Here is a 24,167-nt window from a genome sequence, read left to right as displayed (position 1 = left end):
ATTTATTGTATCTAAGCAGACGCAATAAATCGATGGCTGGTGGATCAATTACTGCAACATTGATCTCCGGGGTAGCAGATACAAACCCTCACTCTGAAAGCTGAAGGGAAGGAAAGAGAGTTTAAAACTATGATAGTACTTTCACCATTATATTCTTGTTTTTCAGGAGAAAAGATTTGATTTGAATGTGAAGGCAGAAGACTGGTAAGAGCTTTTTTCCTGTTTTATTGGATACCGGTGACATTGTTAGCCAAGCTTTTCCCCTACTGTTTTCTGTGTCTGTAAAAAAAAAAAAAAAAAAAAAAAAAATGGACATCTTTGGATCGAAAACTAGAACGCATTTTTTAAATGAATGCAAAATACACCCCCAGTCTATAATACTGCACGTTAGAGAGAAGTTATGTTAGATGGGCCTCAGTTTAAGAAAGCATCCCTATTCAGGAGAGCACTAAAGTACAGTAAACTTCCTATAATCCGGCACCTTTAGGACCCAGGGGGTGCCGGATTATCAGATTTTCTGGACTAGGGGGCTATGAGGGGTCTGGGGTGGGGGGGATGCCACCCCAGACGCCTCATAGCCCCCCCTTCCGATAGTCCGGCTCTGCCCCAGGTGTCCCTGATTCAGCTGCTGCTGGTCAGTTTCAGCAGCAGCTGAATTGGGGATGCCTGCAGCGGAGCAGCTGGAGTGCTGCCAGGTTGGTCCGGTAGCGCCGACCTTTGGCGCTGCAAGACCAACCCGGTAGCACCCCAGCTGCTCTTGGGGACGCCTGGGGCAGAGCAGCTGGGGTGCTGCCGGGTTGGTCCCACAGCGCCACTCCTCGGCGCTACTGGACCAACCCGGCAGCCCCCCAGCTGCTCTGCCTCAGGCTTCCTGGAGTCAGCCGCTGGTCAGTTTCAACAGCGGCTGAATCCAGATGCCTGGGGCAGAGCAGCTGGGGGGCTGGCGGGTTGGTCCAGTAGCGCCGAGGAGTGGCGCTGCGGGACCAACCTGGCAGCACCCCAGCTGCTCTGCCCCAGGCGTCCCCAAGTTAGCCACTGCTGAAACTGATCAGCGGCTGACTCCAGGAAGCCCAAGGCAGAGTTGCTCTGCCTCCGGCTTCCTGGAGTCAGCCGCCGGTCAATTTCAGCAGCGGCTGAATCGGGGACAGCTGGGGTGCTGCTGGGTTGGGTCCTGCAGCCCCGAGGGGCAGCACTACGGGACCAACTCGGCAGCACCCCAGCTGCTCTGCCCCTGGCTTCCCCGATTCAGCCGTTGGTCAGTTTTAGCAGCGGCTGAATCGGGGTAGCTGGGGGCAGAGCAGCTCCAATGGTCCGGCTGCCCGGAGCACTTCCGGGTTCCTGATGGTGCTGGACCATCAGGAGTGCCGGACCATCGGAGTTTTACTGTACTTTGTTAAACTTAAATACATTCTTAAGCCCTTTCCTGAATAGGGAGAGACTTAAACTTATGCTTAAGTGACTTCCTGAAGCAGGACCTTAATCACAATACATCAAAGTTTATTCTTTTTCATGATTAAAGACAACATTTGAGCTTGCCATACAGCAATCACTGAAGAACAGTGCATGGTATTCATAGGGAAGCCCCTCACAGCCACTGCCAGCTTGACCTGCTTGTCTGATACTAATGACCAATGACCTGCTCCTATTGCTCAAGGTGATGAAAATCCCTCTATGTTGCCAAACAGTAACTTATCTATAATTTTATATGATAATTTATATAACTAATTTCAAAGCAGTCCAAATTATATACTCGCTATACCTAGGAGTTCATGTTCAGTGTTACATTTGCTTATTAGCTTATCTATCTTCCAACTACATCACCAATAACAGGCCTCAGTTATTGAGTTGACTAAATACAATCACCAAGCTCAAGTAGCTAGGTTCTGTGAATGGGGGGGGGGGGGAAAGGGAATCATCCCTCGTCTCCAGACCCAGGTTCAGCCATGTAAGGAAGCTGTTCCATTATTACTGCTGCACTTATGAGATTGTCACAGCCGTGTGCTGTTCCCCACACCTCATTCTGTCAGGAATATTCTGGCAATTCTGACCAGTGATAGATCCACTAGCCCCAGCTGGCCCATGTCCTAGCACCATTCTGTGCTCCTTAGGATGCACAGCAGCTCAGATTCCCTGTATGCACTTCACAGCTCTTATCCTCTTTATGCAGCAGAATCTTACAAGTAGCATTGTACCAGTGGCCACCTGCAGCCACTTAGCTAGGGACAGAATTTCTCCTTATTATAAAGGGTGCAGCTAGATAGGGGGATCTGCATCTGATGAGGGAAGGGAATCCTACCAGTCACTGTCAAACAAATATGTTTGTTTAAAATGAGAAAAATAGTGTAGTGAACAAAAATAGTGTAGTGGTGCATGACCCCTAATTTGAAAAGTTTACCAGCACCAGCACTGCAAATTGCTCACCAGCACTGCAAATTGTGACTTTTGCTCTAGTGCAACATACCTTCAGAATGAGGTCATATTGCATTAAATATTAAAATGAATAATGCAGTCTGTTTAGTGTATTTCTAAAATGGTTTATTGCATTTCATGATGCAGCACAAATTGCAACTCAGATGAAGAATACAGTTTGCCACAGAAATGAGAAAGCTGTGCTCAGTAGTCTGGGTGCAGACTGTCGCAGACTACACAGGAGTCTGTTTGTAACTAACATGTTATTAATGTTGTCAAGTTTTTTGTCCAAAAGATAATTTCATTTGTAACTTTGGAGAAAATACACTTACCTGTTTCTGATTAATCTTGGTGGAGGAAAAAATGTTTTCTGTACACTTTTCTTTTTTTCACTTGGATAACTTTAAAAAACAGCTTTGTTTTTAAAAATCAAATTTTGCATGCCCATAATCTCCCTCCTTGGGTAAGTGTGTGCTTCACCATTCTTGAATAAAATGAGATGTGAAAGAAATCTACTAGTGCTTAGCTATGAAAAGCTGTCCTTGTGTAGGAGGTTTAGAGTTGCTAGCGCAAACTCCCAGCCCTATTGAAATAATTGACAAAACTTCCACTGACTTCAGTAGGGACAGGATTGCACCCCATATTCTCTATTTACTGCTGCCATTAGAGGGTGCCATAATTACATACATTTCAGAGCTGTTAACTATGTAAATATAATTCTGTGTATGCAATACTGTGGTAGTATTTAGCCACAAGAGGGTGATGACTCTCCACCAGTTCTGCTGTCATCATTCAGGAGGCTCCAATGAAAATCTGCCCCTTTAGGTTTCACCTGAGATGTAGAGTAGAAATTCCATTTCAGTAAATTGCAGCAATATGTAACTTCAGCTAATGTTAGAAAATAAAATTAAAATGTCAACTATTGTTGACATTGTCTCCTTTCTCCTGATCATGTGACATAAAGCTGGTTATATAGGGGTGTGGGAAGCTTTGTCTGTAAATATGCTTAGGGTTTTCTGTAATGTAAGTCATGAAATTGTCTAGGAATATTATTATGTAATGAGTATGCATGTATTTGTCCTAGTTATTGTTCCTGCCCAGAAGACCTAGACGTGCGCTTAGGGTATGACCTGTGTGCAGAGGAGAAGGATTTCCTGTGTAAAAGAAAGAAGTATGTTGCTGCTGCCCTGAAAAACGTTCTCCAGCTAGAGGAGGACTTGCAGGATCATGAGGTAGGGGAAGTGGAATGCTGGGTGTCTACTCTCTCCTTCCCTCATGTGAGTGCTCAGCAAATGTGACTAATAAACTAATAGTAGGTGGAGCATGTGCGACCCATGTAGTAAAGTGTCTTTGTTCCAAAAGATGTTTTTTCAGATGTTTATACATTTCTCACATTTTTACCTTTGGGGTGAATTGTTCTGGAAAGAGTTACCACAAATGGGCCTGATTTTTTAATTGGAAGCAAGTTAGTAAGTTACGTTTTCATAAATGTGAAAATTATTTTTGTTGAAATTTTTTCTGAACAAGTGTCTCCTCTTAGCGGTTTGGGAGATTAACTTGAAAGCTGGGTTAAGCTAGTTGCCTTTCAGGGGTCTGGTGAAGGTTTCCTCGAAATCCACATGGCTAAGATGACTACATTGTGTGCAGGTCCCAAAATGTATTGGTTCACGTACCATCTTCTTAAAAACTGATTGTAAAGTGAATGGATGGAAAATCAAGCTTTTCTACCACAAGTGATACACATACCAGACTCAGAACCCCTAAATTCCAGGCCAAATGCAAAGACTTCCATTACCTAGCTAATTAAAGATTACTGTGTCTAAATGCAATCTGTCTCAGGAATTTGTGCACTACGGTGGCATATATGAGACACACATACTGACTCCTGGCCTAGTGTCTGCCTGTCCAACGGGGTGCCAGTGCTGCAGAGGTCTTTATAAAGAAGGAGAACCACATGTGTCTCTTGTGTATCTGGCTATTTTGAAATGTGTACATCATCTCCAGTTCTGGGGCTCATACCTGTATGTTCCATTACCAGCCATAAATGGTCTTGAATGATAAGTACTCATACACATTAACTAAACTAATTAACCTGTGTTTATTGCATTGTGACAAACCTCTTCAAGGGGACTCAGTTAACCTCTCCAGTGAATGTTTTTTAAAACACTTGCCCTCTGTTGCAAGTTTCTGAGTTCCAAAAGCAAAATTTCTGTTCACTTAAGTAACTTAATGATCCGGGAGGGGGATGGAAGAGGGAGGCCCTTTGAGGGGGATGATTAAACAGCATTCTATGAGCTGTGTGAATTTTCTCACAGGTTGATAAGGAGATTTTAAAAAAGAAAGGGGGAATTGAAGGAAGCAATAAGGAAATGAGATGGCTGAGGGTGAATATTACATTTCTTGCTTTAATAAAAGCACCTGAACTTACTATGATTCCTGCCCTATAGCATTATCCTGGGTCTGGATTCTAAACTTATCCCGAGGAAAGATGTATTTGGATTTCCTCCTCCAGTTCTTGATCAAAAACCAAGGAGTCCTGGATTATGAAATTTTGGAATTGACCTGGGGTCATTGCTCCATTTCTGATCCATTTCTAGTTCTGAGTAATCATGTGCACTTGTTTTGCACTAACTTTCTGTCTTTGTGTTGAACAGATTCCAGTGGTGGCTATCATGACAACAGGCGGCGGAATGAGATCATTCACAACAACATATGGCAGTCTATTGGGTCTCAAGAAATTAAATGTTTTAGACTGTGCAACATACCTGAGTGGTTTGTCCGGAACAACATGGTAAGCAAAACTCAATCAGAGATTTTATTTAATCTTCTGTCAGATGTTGGTACAAAAAGGTCTGATAAAAATATCATGGAGACGTTAGTAGCAGCTCTCCATCATTAAGATTGTAATCCCATTTCTATTATGGAGCACCAGTAGCTTTTCTGTAAGTAAGGGTGGAACCAACTTCTATTGTAAAATCTTATTTTAGCCCTTCCCCTTAACTTGCCTTTGAAATTTTGTTTTGATGCGAAAATTACCAGAGTTGGTGTAAAGATTCTGCAAAGTCTGAAGAGAATCTAACAACCTGCTTTTCAGTTACAGGACATAGAATATTATCTTGAATTGAAAGTTTGACTTTGTCTAACATTCCTTTATGTGTGTCTTGCTCAAAATGACCTCTTCCTTCTTTCCATGTATAGCAATTAAGACCCCTTTATTAAGTTACACCAGCAGTATTTGAAGAACATGGGTAGTGTTTAAGCACAGTTATTAGGAATTTGTTCTTTATAGCTTTGGGTCCAAATCTGTTTCCATGGTTGTCTGTTGCTGGCTGGAATTACTACTAGGTGGGGCTTATTGGCTGTCCAGGAGAAGCATGGACGTGCAGTATGCTTATTCATCCTGTCCACCTTATATTTGGGAAGTGATCAACTCTCCCTCCTGGAGTTCCCTGAGGTAGTGCACTTCCATTTCACCCTAAACATTAGTCTGTGTCTGTTTGGTGCCCTTTGGCCCAATGTGGGCAGTAATAAGCAAGCCCACCAACAAGGGGCGGAGGTAGGGGCAATTGCCCCAGTGCCCAGCAATTCATAGAGACCTGGGGCTCCTGCCATTGCTACTGCCCTTTAAATTGCAGGTGGAGCACCGCACACTCTGATGGCTCTAAGGGCTGGGGGGGAGGCAGCGCTATGCTCCCGGCAGCACTGAAGTTGGGTGCCTGCTTGTTCTAGCATCATGGAAGCCCTCTCATCACCACCTTGCCGTGAAAGCTGTTGGTGCCCCTGGTCATAAAAAAATGATGTCCTTAAAGTGAGTTAATAGCACTACTATATTTAAGATTGAGGCTAACTTAGGAGTGGCCTGCACTAGAAAGTTTAACCAGTCTGGTTTAACAACTGACTTTACTAAGTACTATAAAATTCACATACTTACTCTAATTGTCTCAAAATTGTTGTCTAACATGAAGATCCATAGTTGATTAATGATCCAAAGTTGAGGTCACGTGAGTAGTGGGTTCTAAGATTTAGAGAAACCCCTCCCCTCCAAAAAGAAAAATACCCCAAATATGTGCCATCAAAATGTTATGGCTCATAACTTTTTTCTTCATATCCTAGCTCAGACTGTGGCTCTGAACCTTCATAATCTTATATTAAAGAGCAGGATGATGAAAGGCTTTAATAAGCAGTAGCGTTAGGATAAAGTAATTATGTCACATGTTCCTAGCAATGGGACTGAGTGTGATCAAAGGAAGTAGCTGTGGCTCTCACATAAAAATATAAGAACACCAATACTAGGTCAGACCAAAGGCCCATCTAGCTCAGTATCCTGTCTTCTGACAATGGCCAATGCCAGATGCCCCAGAGGGAATGAACAGAACAGATCAATCATCTCTGTTGCCCATTTCCAGCTTCTGACAGAGGCTAAGGACACCTGCCCTCACAGCAGGACCAAGCTTGATTGTGTTGTGTGAAGAACTACTTCCTTTTGTTTAAAACCTGCGGCCATCAATTTCGTTTGGTGACCCCTAGTTATGACAGAATAAACAACACTTGTTTACTTTTTCCACAGTAATCATGATTTTATAGACCTGTATCATATCCCCCTTAGTCCTTTCTTTTCCAAGCTGAAAAGTCATGGTCTTATTAATTGCTCCTCTAATGGAAGCTGTTCCAGATCCCTAATTATTTCTGTTGTCCTTTTCTGAATTTTTTTCAAATTCCAGTATACTGTTTTTGTGATGGGGTGACCACGTATGCCCATTGTATTCAAGATGTGGGTGTACCATGAATTTATATAGAGGCAATATACTACAGTATTTTATGTCTTATTATCAATTCCTTTCTGAATGATTCCCAACATTTTGTTAGCTTTTTTGGCTGCTGTTGCACACTGAAAGGGTGTTTTCAGAGAACTCTTCACAATGACTCCAAGATCTCTTTCTTGAGTGATAGGAGCTCATTCAGACCCCAACATTTTAAATATATATTGTTTTTCTTATGTTTTTCAATGTGCATTATTTTGCATTTATCGACATTGAATTTCATCCGTCATAGTGTAGCCCACTCACTCAGTTTTGCGAGATCCCTTTGTAACTCTTCACAGTGTACTTTGGACTTAGTTATTTAGAGAAATTTTGTATCATCTGCAAATTTTGCAACTTCACTGATTATCCCTTCCTCCAGATCTTTTATGAATCTATTGAATAATTATTGTGCCAGTACAGACCCTGGGGTATACCACTATTTATCTCTCTCTATTCTGACAACTGACCATTTACACCTACCCTTTGTTTCCCATATGTTAACCAGTTACCAATCCATGAGAGGAGTTTCCCTCTTATCCCATCATAGCTTAATTTGCTTAAGTGACCTTGTCAAAAGCTTTCTGAAGCTCTAAATACACTCTATCCACATGGTCGGCCTTGTCCTCTGCTTGTTGATCCCCTGAAAGAATTCTAGTAGATTACTGAAGCATGATTTCCCTTTACATAAAAACATGTTGACTCTTCCTCAACAAATTATGCTCTTTATTATGGTTTCAACCAGTTTGCCAGGCACTGAAATCAGGCTTACTGGCCTGTAACTGTTTGGATCATCTCTGGAGCCCTTTTTAAAATTCACATCACATTAGCTTTCTTCCAGTCATTTGGTGCAGAAATGACTTGCTCAATGTGACACAGAAACCCTGTAGTAATGTCAGGATTTGAACCCCTGTGGCGTACATCCTAGGTCACTATCTGACTCAGAAGACATATTTCGTCCCCCATTTTCCCCTCACAAGGCCAGCAAGACCAAAGAAGGACATGCATCCAGAACAGAAAGTCATATTCTAAGTACTTCCATAAAGCTGATGCTGACTATAATGTGATGTCAGGATACTGTCGTGAGTCAAAACTAACTTCTATTTATCATGATCATTAAACAGAAAATGAAATGTCAGTTCTCTACAATGGATTATCCAGTCTATGCAAATCAAAGATTCACACCTATTAATTTCAGCCTTTAAAATGCTGTAGTTGTAGGAAAAAGGAACTATCAGACACTAGAAAAAACTATTCACATGGGCCTTTTATAAAATAGTCATAGAAAAAATGCAAATGATATCCCCCCCCCAAAAAAATTTTGCTATAAAGTTGAGAGTAATGCACAAACTACGACAAACACTAAAAATTGATAATCTCACAAAAAGACAGAATTTTTGTAGATTATTTTTGTTTATTTCTTTTTTTTTCTATATTACCCTTCTTCAGGACCATGTCAAACTTGTATGAAGATGCTTATTGGTCGCAGAAGGATCTAGATGAGAAAATCCGTGAAGCCCAGAAATGTGTGACTAAATGCAAGAGCAATTGTTTCTCTATGGAGCGCATGAAATATTTTAACCAGCAGTTGTGTCAGCGTAAACAAGAGGGATACAGGACAACATTTATAGATCTGTGGGGGCTGATCATTGAGTATATTTTGCATGATGGGGTACAGTATGTATTTATTTTCTCAGAGAGCTGCAGATGTTTTCTCTATAAGAATTAGGAGCAATACATTTGTGAAGACAGATTGCATGCCCTGTGGTACTGTTGAGTTATCAGCATCAGGAAATTCTATTGGAATCAAATTTATTTTGGAATGGTTAGGTAAAGTACATACTATATATCAGGGGTGGCCGAACTTATCTACCCTCCAAATCACATCCAAGTCTTCTGAACTTGGATACCTGGGGCATGCCAACCTGAGAGGGGTTTAATCCCCGCTCCTGGTGAGTCCTAGAATGCTTCCCCCAACATCTGAAGCTCTCAATCCCCGCTCTCAGCTTGGCAGAAGCCTTGAGCTCCCACCCACCCAGTCTGGTAGATGAAGAATAGGGTATGCTTGGGGGGGATCCATGAGCTGTACTTTAACTATAAAAGACCCTCATGCAGCTCATGAGCCAGAATTTAGCTGCCTTGTCATATATTAAATAAATTGTATTGTGGCTGCAGGATCATTGAAAATGCAGTAGATCCTCAACTTTTTGTGATGTTAAACTGAAGGCTATACCTCCTTTTTGCAGATGCAAAAAGAGTTGCAAAAAGGATTGGAGGTGCTGATTATAGTAAATCCTGTGCATGAGCAAGACATTATTAGCAGTAGTTGCAAGTACCACCTAATCTGCAACTTTAGTCACATAGCTAGAGATGTATGTGCCCAGTTTTGCATTCACAATTTAATTACAGGTATAAAATGTGAGTGCAAATTTTACAAATGGATATTGCACTTGTAAAGGAGCAGTCACAATCCAAATTTAGCTTTGAATTATTAATTATGATAAGGCGCAGCTGGGCCACCACTTCCTGCAGCTCGCATGGGCCAGGAATGCTGAACTGCGGCCAATGAGAGCTGCAAGTGGCCGTACCTGTAGATGCTCAGGTAAATAAAGCGTTTGATAGGCTAACCCTGATGAACCTCATCCAACCCACAGGCTGCTTATTGCCCATACTTGAGGAATGTAAGGACTATTTGCTTCCAGCTGCACCCTGGGGAGAAAATTGCCTAAAAGGGGTTGGGGAGATGACCGGTTTGTGGCTCTTCCCTTCTGTGTACCAGCACACATACCAAAGCTGCAACATCAAGAAGTGCAGACTGACTACTCCTGCATGCATTGAGTAGTCGCAGGAGATCGTATGTGCCTGAGGAACAATCACTGACAATATTTCTCCTGGCACAGCATAGCTGTGGTATAAATGCTACAGTCTAGTTCATAGTAGAGGGACTGCTGTGTCATTTTCATGTAACTGTTTTTCTTCAACCCCAGAAAGACAACCATAAGCTCTCGGACCAGCAGGAAGCATTGAGTGAGGGTCAGAACCCATTGCCCATCTATGTGGCAATCGGTGTCCGGGACAAATATAGCACTCTAGATTTCAAAGGTAACCATGATATTCTAGTGATGTAGTTGATTATAAATCTATCAAGGTTTGATTTTGGCCATAGGCATACTTGTGCAGTTGTTGTTTGTTTGTTGCTCTCTGGAAATGCTTATCGATCACAGCCCCATGTGTGCTGTACAAACATGGCTTATCTGCACTGCAGTCAGGACAGCAGTCATAGGCATATTCAGCCTAGCCACGATGGAGCTAGCAGAGTAGCCATGGCAGCATAAGCATCATAGCATGGACTAGTCACTTGAGTACATACATAGGACTCTGAGCAATATTGTACTTGAGTGGCTAAACCATGCCGTCACCTGTACTGCCAGGCCTATGCTGTTATTTTTTCAGAGACCTAGATTGATCAAAGCTAATTCAGGTATGCCCACAGGTGCTGCACTTGTGCCTCATGGTTGTGTAGGCAGACTCAAAGGGTATGCCTACTCTACAGAGTTTTGTCAGAAAAACGGCCATTTTCCCGACAAAACTTGAGTTACATCCACACTGCAAGTGCATTCTTTTGATAGTGAATCGAAAGAACAGAGGGCTTTTTGTGCAATTGGTAATCCTCATTCTACGATGAAGAAGCCTTTTTGCGAAGAAGAGGAAAATGCACAGGTGCCGTGGTGGCCATTCTGTCCATAGCAATCACTACTTGCATGTGAGATAGCGTCCAGGCAGTCTGGATGCTATCTTTCAAAAAAGTGCATCACTTTTTCGAAGTGCTTTTGCAGTGTGGATGTTCTCTTTCGCAAGAAGTTTTTTTGGAAGATCTCTTCTGAAAAAAAGCTTCTTGCACAATAAGCCTGTAGTCTAGACGTAGCCAAAGAGACAGGCCATGCCCCTCAAAACTTACTGTTTTGTTACAAGATGAGAGTTTTGGAGATTCAACATTTCAGGATACTGATCAGGATTAGAAACATAAGTGTCAAAATACCATTAACAGACCATTGTCAAAATATGATCTCGCATGACTGGAAGAAGAAACCATTGGAAATATTTTGACACATCCTGTTTTCATGACCCAGGAGGAGTTCAGTGAATCTTGCTCATCATTATTACTTTTCTCGTAGAATCATAGAATCATAGGACTGGAAGGGACCTCAAGAGGTCATCGAGTCCAGCCCCCCGCCCTCAAGGCAGGACCAAGCTCCATCTACACCATCCCTGACAGATGTCTATCTAACCTGTTCTTAAATATCTCCAGAGAGGGAGATTCCACCACCTCCCTTGGCAATTTATTCCAATATTTGACCACCCTGACAGTTAGGAATTTTTTCCTAATGTCCAATCTAAACCTCCCCTGCTGCACTTTAAGCCCATTACTCCTTGTCTTGTCCTCAGAAACCAAGAGGAACAAATTTTCTCCTTCCTCCTTGTGACACCCTTTTAGATATTTGAAAACCGCTATCATGTCCCCCCTTAATCTTCTTTTTTCCAAACTAAACAAGCCCAGTTCACGAAGCCTGGCTTCATAGGTCATGTTCTCTAAACCTTTAATCATTCTTGTCGCTCTTCTCTGTACCCTTTCCAATTTCTCCACATCTTTCTTGAAATGTGGCGCCCAGAACTGGACACAGTACTCCAGCTGAGGCCTAACTAGTGCAGAGTAGAGCGGCAGAATGACTTCACGAGTTTTGCTTACAACACACCTGTTGATACAACCTAGAATCGTATTTGCTTTTTTTGCAACAGCATCACACTGTTGACTCATATTCAACTTGTGGTCCACTATGACCCCTAGATCCCTTTCTGCCGTGCTCCTTCCTAGACAGTCGCTTCCCATCTTGTATGTATGGAACTGATTGTTCCTTCCTAAGTGGAGCACTTTGCATTTCTCTTTATTAAACCTCATCCTGTTTACCTCTGACCATTTCTCTAACTTGCTAAGGTCATTTTGAATTATGTCCCTATCCTCCAAAGAAGTCGCAACCCCACCCAGTTTGGTATCATCTGCAAACTTAATAAGCGTAATCTCTATCCCAATATCTACATCATTGATGAAGATATTGAACAGTACGGGTCCCAAAACAGACCCTTGAGGAACTCCACTTGTTATCCCTTTCCAGCAGGATTTAGAACCGTTAACAACAACTCTCTGACTACGGTTATCCAGCCAATTATGCACCCACCTTATCGTGGCCCTATCTAAGTTATATTTGCCTAGTTTATCAATAAGAATATCATGCGAGACCGTATCAAATGCCTTACTAAAGTCTAGGTATATGACATCCACCGCTTCTCCCTTATCCACAAGGCTCGTTATCTTATCAAAGAAAGCTATCAGATTAGTTTGGCATGACTTGTTCTTCACAAACCCATGCTGGCTATTCCCTATCACTTTATTACCTTCCAAGTGTTTGCATATGATTTCCTTAATTACCTGCTCCATTATCTTCCCCGGGACAGACGTTAAACTGACCGGTCTATAGTTTCCTGGGTTGTTCTTATTCCCCTTTTTATAGATGGGCACAATATTTGCCCTTTTCCAGTCTTCTGGAATCTCCCCTGTCTGCCATGATTTTTCAAAGATCATAGCTAAAGGCTCAGATACCTCCTCTATCAGCTCCTTGAGTATCCTGGGATGCATTTCATCAGGACCTGGTGACTTGCTGACATCTAACTTTCCTAAGTGATTTTTAACTTGTTCTTTGTGTATCCTATCTTCTAAACTTACCCTCTCTCTGCTTGTATTCACTACGTTAGGCACACCTCCAGACTTCTCGGTGAAGACCGAAACAAAGAAGTCATTGAGCATCTCCGCCATTTCCAAGTTTCCTGTTACTGCTTCTCCCTCCTCACTAAGCAGTGGGCCTACCCTGTCCTTGGTCTTCCTCTTGCTTTTAATGTATTTATAAAAGGTCTTCTTGTTTCCCTTTATGCCTGTAGCTAGTTTGATCTCATTTTGTGCCTTTGCCTTTCTAATCTTGCCCCTGCATTCCCTTGTTGCTTGCCTATATTCATCCTTTGTTAGTTGTCCTAGTTTCCATTTTTTATATGACTCCTTTTTTATTTTGAGATCGTGCAAGATCTCCTTGTTAAGCCAAGCTGGTCTTTTGCCATATTTTCTATCTTCAGCCAAGAGGAGAGAAAAATAGAACAAAATCAACTGCTGGGCTTCTTTTCACTGCTGAAATGGAAGTACTGTACTACATCCTTTTGGATGGAAAATAAATTAATTCCCCATGTTCTTTTAGTCCTGGATTTTCTTCACACTGCTGTTAAAAGACTTCTATCCCCTGCTAGTGAAAGAAAAAATATCTGCCTTCATTATCATCAGTGTGTCAGTGTCAAATCATTTACTTTGAATCACATTTTCCAAATTAAACACATAAGATATGTATATACTACATGGCAGATCGATGCTGCCACGGTTAATCTTCTGAGGTTCAATTTAGTGGGTATTGTATAGACCCACTAGATCGAACTCAAAAGATGCCCCCATCAGCGCTGGTAACTCACGAGGAGTAAAGGTGAGAAAATGCTGCCATCGGCTTCCTGCTGTGTGGATGGTGCGGGAATGTGATTTAAGATGCGTCAACTCAGTTGTGTATTTTACTTCGACCTTCCAATGGAATGTGGACCAAGCCAAAGAGTTACACATATACATTTGTGTACCCCTAATTTATGCATGGAAACACACAAAGGGCCTGATTCTGCTAACTCCATTGATGTTAGGGCAATTACTCTGGTGTAATAGCAGTAAAAGTGAAAGCAGAATTAGGCCTTGCATAATAAACAAACAATACAATTCATGTGTGTGTGTGCACATGCCAGTTTAGTTGCATAATTTGCACATAAGGTAACTGCACATAGATGAGAGATTTTCTAACTTTGAAAATCTGTCTCAGAAGATGATGGTTTGTAAATTATACTTTGCAAAGATGAGAGAGAAAATAGAAGGCTTATTCCAGGGGTGGGGAACCTTGGGCCCAGGGGCCGCATTCATCCCCCTGGCTTGCCTGGGTCTGGCCACCAGGGCTCAGGGCTCCTCCTCAGCATTGGGAAGCCCATGGAACTGGAACACACAAAATCTACTAGCCTGCCCTCCCTAGGTTCTGGTGTACGAGGGGCATGTGGGGAGTGTCTTTCTCCTTCTCTCTTGGGGACCATGTCAGTGAGGATTTGGGTGTTTTTTTTTCTTCTTACTTGTGTGTGGCCTCCAAGTGATTTTTTTGTGGGTTAGTGGGGAACCCAAAAAAGGTTCCCCACCCCTGGCATACTGCATCTAAAACTCTTCTGATTTATTTGGTACCAGTTTCCCTCTTTCCAATCATTTTGGGAGACACTTTTCAATGTATTTTTTGTGGCTCTGCTTGCAGAATGGGTTGAGTTCACTCCCTATGAGGTGGGATTTCTGAAATACGGAGCATTTATTCGCTCGGAGGATTTTGGAAGCGAGTTCTTTATGGGACGTCTGTTAAGGAGGTTCCCTGAAACCCGGATCTGCTACCTTCATGGTGATGTATTATCCTGTGAAATTTCAGCCTACTGTAATAACACAAAACCATAATCAGAAAGTACATATTTGCTGGTCTGTAATATTCAGTGCTAGTAAAAAGCCTGCCAGGAAGCACATGTGTCTGAATGTGCATCTATACATCCAGGATCCTCATCTGTTGTCAGTCCCCACTACATCAGAATTGCCCGCACCAGTTTCCAAGTTCCAGAACATTCTATTAGAATAGAAAAAGTCTGAAGACATTCAAAAAGACATTTTGAATTCTCAGTCTACAGCCAAGTTTAGCTTTGACCCTGTGTCTCTTGCCATCATAAGCTTAGTGGAGATATGGGTTTATCACAAGTATTACAAACAAGTAAATTGTTGTACAACCAAAGAATCCCCATTCAAGGGGAAATGTAGGGCAACTCAAGGCTGGGATGAGCTTTTTCACAGACAGGTGAGTCCTGCTTAGTGAAGTTAGGAAACCCCCTGAAAAGGTAAGTGCATGGAACGGTCTCAGGCTTTGTGCATTAAAACTCTGTTCAGTTTCCTGAATATTTCTACACTTGGGTTTCTCTCCCATCACTTCCTCTGTTTTGAGTGCAACATTTGAGTAACTTAGAGATATGACTTCTTCAATTAGAGTTACAGTCAGCAGCTCCACAGTATCAAATACACCAGAACTTGAAGGTTTAGGAATGTTTGAATTGTGCTTCTCAGACTCCTGCGGAGGGGAAGGACAAAAGGCAGTTGTCAATTAGATGCTTCCAAATGATCACTATATTGATTTCCCTTCCCTTCACAGGCATGTGGAGCAGTATATTTTCCCTGAACCTGCTATACATCTGGAGTTTGTCCAACAGTTCAGAGGACTTCTGGCACAGGTGGACTCAAGATAGAATAATTGATATCGGTGAGACATTTTTATATCTTTGCCTTTCCTTTATCTTTAAATTGGAGATTCATGCTTGTCACATAGTATGAGCATATTCTCTGCAGGAAGGTTCTTTAAACACTGTAGAGCCAGGGGAATGCCTTATGCTGCTGCTGTGCAAAGCTCTTTTGGCTGGTCTATAAACAGCACCCTCCTCAGCTGAAAGGGAATTACCACGGCCCATGGACTTAAAGCAGGTGGATACAAATCAAGGGGCAATATTGCTGCAGTTCTGATACCTAGAAAAACTGCAGAGTGTGTAAAAAGGGTTAAACATCATCAGGCAATTGAAGGTTATCATGCATCCTGCCAACAAGGATGCAGAATTGCATTGGCTGGTGAGTCTTGCAGACTTGCACACACACAGACTAGAACCAGTTTCAGAGACCAACATGGAGGATAAAACTAGGCAATATTATAACAACGGTACCATGGTTGCTTTAAAAATTGTCTGTTGATTCAATAAATCATCCTAACATCTGCCTCCAGTGTCACTGATGTACAAGGATAACACTCCAAAAAATGATGATACAAAACCAAAGCTTTTCTCTCCTTGTCTCCCCTTGTGCAGAGGAAGAGCCTATGTTACCTACAAGGCCGCATGAGATGCATAGTCACGTGTTAATTCCTTCAGGCCCTTTTTCCAGTGCTATTCGAGATACTTTAACAGATCGTCTATCAGTTGCTCAATATCACAATTTCCTAAAGGGCTTCCAGATGCACAATGACTACCTCGGGAATGAGAATTTTTGCAGATGGAAAGGTAACAGCACTGGGTTTTTTTTTTTTTTTTTTGAATTGTGGCCTTTGAGATGGTTTTGGGTGTGGAGTTTAGGAAGAGGACCTGGGTTTGGAGGACAGTGAAGGAAATTCAATTTCTAACCCATAAGTAGCAAAATTGGAATCTAATTTTAAAAGCAATTATTTGCCCAATTACCTGAATTGTGTGAGGCTGAAAATCTTTAGTGATAGATTGGTAGGGCTTAACTCCTGTCACCTTGGGGTGCAGTCTCTAAGTTAAACTAACCAATGTTTGACAAAGTTCATTTTCTATGAACAGAAAGAAAAGACTAAGGCCTCAATCCACCAAAGGATGCAAGTGTGTGTTTAAAGAAAAGCATGTGCTAACAGGCATTGCTGGAGTGGGGCTGTATGGGAAGCAGAAGGAGAAAACTGGGTGCTCCTTGCAGGTGAAGAATGGAGTGTAGCAGTTTAAAGGAGACAGGAATAGAAAGAACATAGAGAACCCTAAAGCAGTGAAGATTGTTCCTTTCGTATAAAGCTATGGAATTTCATGGTATGGCCATGAAATTCAATTGTCCATGTGGGCTGAGCCCTTTCTTTTTCAACTGTTTTCTTCAAAGAACTTGCAGGTTTGCTCTTACATTTGTTTTTCTTATGACACAAAATATTTGCCTTGTAGATACTGTGTTAGACGCTTCTCCCAATCAACTGAGCCAACAACCAGATCTCCTGGGCATGGTAGATGCTGGATTTTTCATCAATACCAGCTGCTTACCACTTTTAAGGCCAGAGAGGAAAGTGGATGTCATCCTGCATTTAAGTTACAGTGCAGGATCACAGACATTGGTGAGAGGAGTCAAGTTCTCATTTGCTTTCTCCAGTGATAGCCTTTTGCCTGTAACCTTTCAATAATTAATAGCTAAAAAAATTACATTATTTCAATTATTTCAATTAATGTATTAAATTAATTAATTTTTAATTCCTCTATTAACATTTTCAAGAATTAGAATAGGAAGGTGATCCCAGGAAAGAGTAAATTCAGCTTGCAATTTCAGTGTTATAAATCGGGGTGAGGAACCTAAGGCCCGAGAGTTCAGATGTGGCTCCAGCTTGCCTGGATCCAGCCCCTGAGGCTCAGGGCTCCCTCCCCAGCATTGGGGAGCCTGTGCTGGTGCTTCAGCCCACCCTTCTACACATACGCCTCCCCCCGCAGGGCTGGAGTACACAAAATCTATTAGCCTGAGCTCCCTAGGCTCTGGTGTGTGAGAGGAATATAAGGAGTGTCTTTCTCCTTCTTAGTCAGGGCTCATGTCAGTGTGGGTTGGTTTGTTTTGCTTCTGACTTGTGTGTGGCCCCTGATTGATTTTTCTGTGGATCAGTGGCCCACAACCCAAAAAAGGTTCCCCACCCTGGATAAAGCCTTGTTTCAGACCACTGGTCTACACATTCATTCAAACAGCTCACTTCCATCTTCATGTGGTCTCATCATGACAGACTATTAGGGCTTAGAAATTGTAAAAAATTGATATGGTGGTAGGATTCTTTCAGTGACATGGTTTTGAGAGATGTATTCCATCTGTGGTGAGTTTCAGTGTAGCAGTTAATGACATTATTCCAATTGCCTCCTATTTTGCTGGGAATGGCTGATGCTGATTTATGAATTTATTGCATCTTCCTAAGGACATCAGTCTGTTTTGCACCAGAGCTGTAGAAGGGACCTAACATGATATACACAATGAATTGATTATGATGTCAGTTCAGACAAGGTGGTTAATACTCTGTAAAACTCAAGTATGATGCAGAGGAAAGGCAGGTATCTTCTGCAGTGTCACCTTTCTCAGATTCTAGAAATCCGAATAAAGATAAAGAGCAATTTCTGCTGCCTCCAACTAGATGTGTGCGCACGCATGTGTAATACACACACACATATTTATATGTATGACAGCCTCTCTGGAGCAGAAATATTTTACCAGCTAGCATACTACAGGGGAAGTTCTGGAAGCTCTCTTCAGGGGAGAATTTAGGTAGAATCTTAGATTTTGTGGTTAAGTTAATTAAGTTACATATAAAGTCCAGGGAAGGGTTACATTTGGATCTTTATAATAAGGATATTCATTTTGTTAGAGGCTGCATGGTAACATCAGGCTATTAACATATTTGAATAGAATGTTTTTTGTGAGTGACAACAGCTATGCCCCTACTTTTCAAATTACATGATGCACAGTATGTACACCAAACAAAGCTGCATTTCGTCTATAGGCATCCACTGGGATAAAATGAGTTTCATGCAGAAAGGATGCTGCAATTTTAGCATGTTGATACAAAATATTTTCTATTTGTTTAGCATATACAGAGTAGTATATAGTAGTACAAGTTGCTAGACATATGCCTTTCAGGTTGTGAAAAAAGTAAGGTATATTACATTACTTGGGACAGAGATAATTCAAATGTAATCTAATTAAAGATGGTATCGGCATACTGGTATACATTATTATTTCCTAACCTTTGAGCACTTAACCATTAAACCAAACTGTTTTCTCAATGCAGTTATTAGTCTAGCTTTAAAACTATTTACAGTTAGTCAAAGTTAAGGATTTCTATTTGTATCTCCTGATTTTGTGTTGAGTACTCTGGTACATGTAGTAAATGCCTTTTAAAATAGTCCATGAGTCTTAAACTACCTGTAGCCTCCCAGGTGAGCCAAGAGTATCTTAGAGTATCTTGTATAATTGTAACCTCCTTTGACTCTAATACTGTTCGCTTCTGTAATGCCCTAGCCTCTGGACCAGGCCTGTAAGTACTATGCAGAGCAGAAAATCCCATTCCCCAAAGTTTTCCTGAGCGAGGAAGACAGGAAAAATCTAAAGGAATGTTACCTGTTTCAAGATTCAGAAACACCAGGAAGCCCTATTGTGGTGTTTTTCCCACTTGTGAATGACACCTTCCGATATTATAAAGCACCTGGTAAGTTAACCACAGCTGCAAAGCATTTAACTAAGGATGTGCCTGGCCGGTCTACCCACTGGCTGGATTCCCTTTTCTCATTTGATGACTCCTTCCACTGGTTGGGTCCCACGGCTCATTTCAATTCCATGATGCTCTCCATTGCCTAAAATTACCATTTTCATTGCTACTTATATCATCAACTGTTCCTTGCAGTGAGATTCACAGCCCTTGTTTCAGCCTCCTGTTCCACCTTGTCTCATACCCATCAGTTTATTTTTAGTGTAAAATGTTGTCCTCATATGGCGATAGACCCAATACCACAGCAATGTCTTTTTGAATCTTTTTCCTAGGTGTGATACGCTGCAACTCAGAGATGGAAGAGGGCAAAGTTGATGTTACAAGTTCATTTTCCCCATATAATACATACTCAGTCCAATACACTGATGAGAACTACCACCGACTGCTGAATCTAAGTGAATACAACATCTTGAATAACGCACACCTGATTCTGCAGGCCTTGCATACAAGCATCGAACGGAAAAGACAACATAAGAAATAGACATCATCCAAAATGCCTGTATCTTCTGAGTTGAATTTTTTTTTTGTATTTCCCAGCACATAGAAGGACCAATTTTTTCTGATGATTGGTTATTATGCACCATACAAGCTACTTAATCTGGCTACCTCTGTGGATTCTCTTTCCCCTCTGTGAAATAGATGACTTAGATGATGAATTTTGGTTATCTATGAAGACTTTATTGATACTTTGTTTCCTAACTAATTTAATTGCAGCAAAACTGTTTGAGGAATATTTTAAAATTATTCCAGAAATCTAATAATGATGTTTGTAAATTGAATGTAGTATAATTTATGGCATATGGAAAATATATTTTAAACCTTTTAAAATGCAAAAGTAAACCAGACAATTTAGGTGCCATCACTGGGGGTGAGGAATGGGATAGGTTGAATGAACGGTTTCTGCCCTTATAACTTTCCTTCCCCTAGTGAAGAAGTCCACACCCGACTCTGCTGAGCCAATGAGGAAAACATGAGATGCTCCTTTTCCTATTTCAGAATTCCCTCCCACTGCTGCTAGTCACAGATTTTGAAGTTACACTGAAGCCAGGAGCAGGCCCCTGGAAGCATTTAAGCAGAAGACATGCACTCAGAAGTGGAGCATATATACTGCATAAAGTAAAGTAGCCACAATATGTAGGTGGCATTTGATCCCTGATACTACTTTGTTTCAAAAACAGTAAGGACAAATGCCCCGCACAGTCATACAAACAGGGCAGTGAATGGCTTCTAATGGTGTAATGAGCCCTCATAGACTTGCTTGAATCAGACACATAGGTAGAGTAGCATCTTACAGAGTAAAACTCTGTTCCTGCTTCACCCTACTGGTAGCTTGTGGTGGGCAGCACCTGCAAAAAGAGTGGTGTTAGCAGACCTATATGTGGAACCAAGTCCCCACAACACTGAAAGGGCTCACCAGGGGGTTGCATTAAAAAAATCTTTTTCCTTAACAAAAAAAAAAGTCTCTTTCTACTACTGTGAAAGCACCTGGTGTTAGCTGTAAAATGACAAACATACTGTAGCAGTTGTTGCATTCCAAAACCAAAATATGTTGACAGTAATTCCCATTTTACCGATAAACTTTGTGTCCTGATGCTGCAAGTCTACAGCTCAGGGCCCAGACATGGCTTACTAAGAATTCAGAGTTGTGATCAAATGTGTGGTTTTTGTTCTTTTCTGCAATACTTGCTATAGTAAGATCACAAGCTTTAATCTGAAATAGGGTGCTGTGTGAATGCCACATCAGCAGCAGAAATACCACTCATTTGAACTTTCAGTCTCTGTTGTGAAGGAAATGACTGGTTGTTTTTAGCCATAATACTTGTGTCATCACCATTTGGGATGAAATGTTAGTTATAAGCAATATTTCATGTTTTTGTATGTTGCACAATAAAGGGTTGTTTGCAAAAAGTAAAATCAGTCTCTGCTGATATATTCAACTGATACACTTCAGAGACAAATGTTATGATCACATCATGTTCTTTAACCCAATGCAGCTATTATTGGAACAAAGAGCATAACAAACAAAGTCTTGATATGAGTATAGTGAATAAAGGAACAAACTATTCACAGTTACCTCAGTATCAGCTATCTTTTTGAACAGCCTAATATGTGAGTTGAGTTCGCTTTAGATAAACTACTCTGTGGAAACTATTTTACAATTTTGTTTGGGCTAATAAATTTGAGCAGATCCAACTTGTCACCAAAGAGAGGTATATACTCCAACAGTTCCGGTTCTTGGGCTGGTTATGCCTAGGTTCCAGGGACTGAATCTACTGCTGCTGTCATAGATGCTGATCTGGAATCTAGTTCAGGGGTGGCCAAGCAGTTAGAGACAAAAAGCCAAAATTGCCGTGGATAGAGTGCGAAGAGATACGTATTTGTAATGAGCTTGGGACAGCAACATGGCCACCTGCTGACTTAGAAGAGGAAGTGCCCTCTATGACTCCTTGGTGGGCAGGTCCAACCACAACCAGAGGCCTGGTCTGGGGCTACAAGAGCCATGGGCTCAGTCGGAGACAAGCAGCCAAGCCAAGCAGACTCCTAGTGCTGGTTCCCACAGCATAGGCCTCAGCCGTGCTACCCCCGGCCCAAGGACGGGGTTGGGCCACCTGGACCCCTGCCAATCCCAGAGCCCTGGCCTGCACTGCGGAGACACCGGTTGCCACCTGAACCCATGCGGACCCTGCCAGAACCCTTGCTGGGCACCAACAACTGGGCTGGCCCACCAGGAGCCCTGCCTGAACCAGAGCCCATGGATACCCTGCCAGCCCCGCCGTTGCCCGAGGATCCATCGTCCTGTCGCCAGAATTGGTTAGGCCCACGGGGGGGGGGGGGGGGGGGTGTTGGAAAGTGGACCAGGGACAGCCAACCCTGGGACGGCTGAAGAAATGGAGGTCAGGTGGGCAGTGCACTGTGGCTCGGACCCCCACTGACCCACCAATCTGGACGGCATGTTATGGCCTGGAGTCCCGCCGGTCCGGTGGCTGCTGCCTTGCCACTGTTAGGGCCCTGGGTTGGGACGCAGTGGAGTAGGAAGGGCCCGTGTGCCCCCCGCTACCAATTCCTCAGGGTGGCAGGTTACCCCCTGTGCAGAATGAGGAGACCCGACCGCCTGTACGGCTGGGATCCAACCAGAGCTTTGACAGACACTTGTCGCCTTGACCCAGGACTGCGCCTTTAACTGTGAACTGGTGACTATTTTTATTAATCCCGTGTCTGTCCGCCCGCCCTGACCCCGGACGGAGCCTCACAAACTATCATTCAGCTGAGGCATGCCTCATGGACTTGTGGGTACTTTAGAGAGTCAGCGGTGCCCCACTCGCTGACGTAGGACCCTTTTACAGTATTATATATTTATTTTTATATATCTATCTATAGAAAGATAGGTAGATATAGTACACAAATATAGTGATAAAAACATTACAGAACATTTCGTACAAAAACCAATAAAAAAGTCTCTAGTCACTTAAAAAATTCACGGTCAGTCCATAGACTGTCAGAGAACTTGACAAAGAACAAACATCAAATTAAAATAGAAAAAAACCTTTAAAAATACAGTAATATTCGCTCGTGAAAAAAAAAAGCATCTCCACCATATATTTTAAATTTAACACTACTACCCTATTATGTCCTGTGAGTTTTTTTAAAAATTAAACTGAATTGGGAGTTAAATTAGCACAATTTGAAGTGTCTGTTTCACTCCAGCTTGTTGATCTCTGGTTCACATGGTTTCCACATTTTTTTTTTACTTATGAAGATTATGGCTTTTTTATAGTTCTAAAAAATCAGGTCAGTCCCAGACTGCAAATATGAGAGGTTTAAAAACAATAAGGGAGAGACTTGTATGTCAGAATAATGGCTTCAGCCTGGCAAACAGCAGCTTTTGAATTTTCATTAAAGAAACCCAGTGTAAACCAGGTACATGCCGATTCTTTTTTTGCCCTGGAATTTAAATATGACATCTGTGTTGTCTGCCTTATTCTGCATACATGAAGACTTGGAGTTTAAGGTGCTTCAGCCTCCCACTCTAACCCAATGCCCCACACCTCCCCCAGAGCCAGGCACAGCCCCCCCTTTCCCCCAACCTAATGCCTGGGTCCCGGAGCTGCTGCCGCCATGTGCTTCTCCCTCCAGGTGCTGGGGCGCATGCATAGAGCGGCTGGCTGGGAGCAGGCGCTGGGATGCGAGCACAGAGTGGTGGGCCATGAGTAGTCTGGGCGCGCAGCTCAGAACCAGCAGGAGCTGCATTTCTTTAATCAAAGAGCCGCATATAGCTCGAGAGCCGCGGGTTGGCCACCCCTGATCTAGTTCCACCACCTCCATCTTGGTCTGTAAGATGGGTTGTCGGGGACAGAGACTGGGCTCTTGTAGAAGACTCTGGAACAGGCTGGAGGCCTGTTTAGCCCAGAAGTAGGTTACCAGGAGAACCAGAGTATGAAACCAGAGTGTGGGCTTTTGAATTGGGAGCAGTAGATCCAGACATTGGAACACAGCCTAAACCATCTAAGAACTGAAAATGGAGCAACCAGTGCCAGGATCATCACCAGCACCAGATCCAGGGCTTGCAATCCCATCAGTGTCAGAGGAGCCAATGCCTACACACCATGCAGCTGAAGCGGAGCCCACAACATCAGCAGAAGCAGCAGTAGAGGGCCCCATAAAGCCTGCACCTGCAGCAACAGCTGAACCTGTGCAAGAGGCTCCGCCAGAG

The 24,167-nt window shown here is 42.4% G+C and overlaps 1 protein-coding gene across 3 annotated transcripts in view; it reads left to right on the top strand.

Moving 5' to 3' along the window:
- Positions 1-21,370, top strand: part of LOC102452501 (cytosolic phospholipase A2 epsilon) — a 41,924-nt gene extending 20,554 nt beyond the window's left edge. For all 3 annotated transcript variants that reach the window (XM_075927206.2, XM_006130366.4, XM_075927207.2), the window contains 11 exons: positions 167-204; positions 3,494-3,641; positions 5,064-5,200; positions 8,658-8,880; positions 10,196-10,310; positions 14,633-14,770; positions 15,560-15,667; positions 16,260-16,451; positions 17,112-17,278; positions 19,210-19,396; positions 19,729-21,370. In XM_075927206.2, the coding sequence (XP_075783321.2) occupies positions 167-204; positions 3,494-3,641; positions 5,064-5,200; positions 8,658-8,880; positions 10,196-10,310; positions 14,633-14,770; positions 15,560-15,667; positions 16,260-16,451; positions 17,112-17,278; positions 19,210-19,396; positions 19,729-19,937 (1,662 nt within the window). In that variant the 3' untranslated portion in view covers positions 19,938-21,370. The remainder of the gene's footprint in view (positions 1-166; positions 205-3,493; positions 3,642-5,063; positions 5,201-8,657; positions 8,881-10,195; positions 10,311-14,632; positions 14,771-15,559; positions 15,668-16,259; positions 16,452-17,111; positions 17,279-19,209; positions 19,397-19,728) is intronic.
- The last annotated feature ends 2,797 nt before the right edge of the window (positions 21,371-24,167 follow it).

The sequence above is a fragment of the Pelodiscus sinensis genome, chromosome 5 (assembly GCF_052426305.1).
Source record: "Pelodiscus sinensis isolate ZL-2025 chromosome 5, ASM5242630v1, whole genome shotgun sequence".
In the NCBI taxonomy this organism is placed as follows: domain Eukaryota; kingdom Metazoa; phylum Chordata; order Testudines; family Trionychidae; genus Pelodiscus; species Pelodiscus sinensis.
Note: the sequence above shows the minus strand (reverse complement) of the source record. Positions and strands in the feature narration are given on the sequence as shown.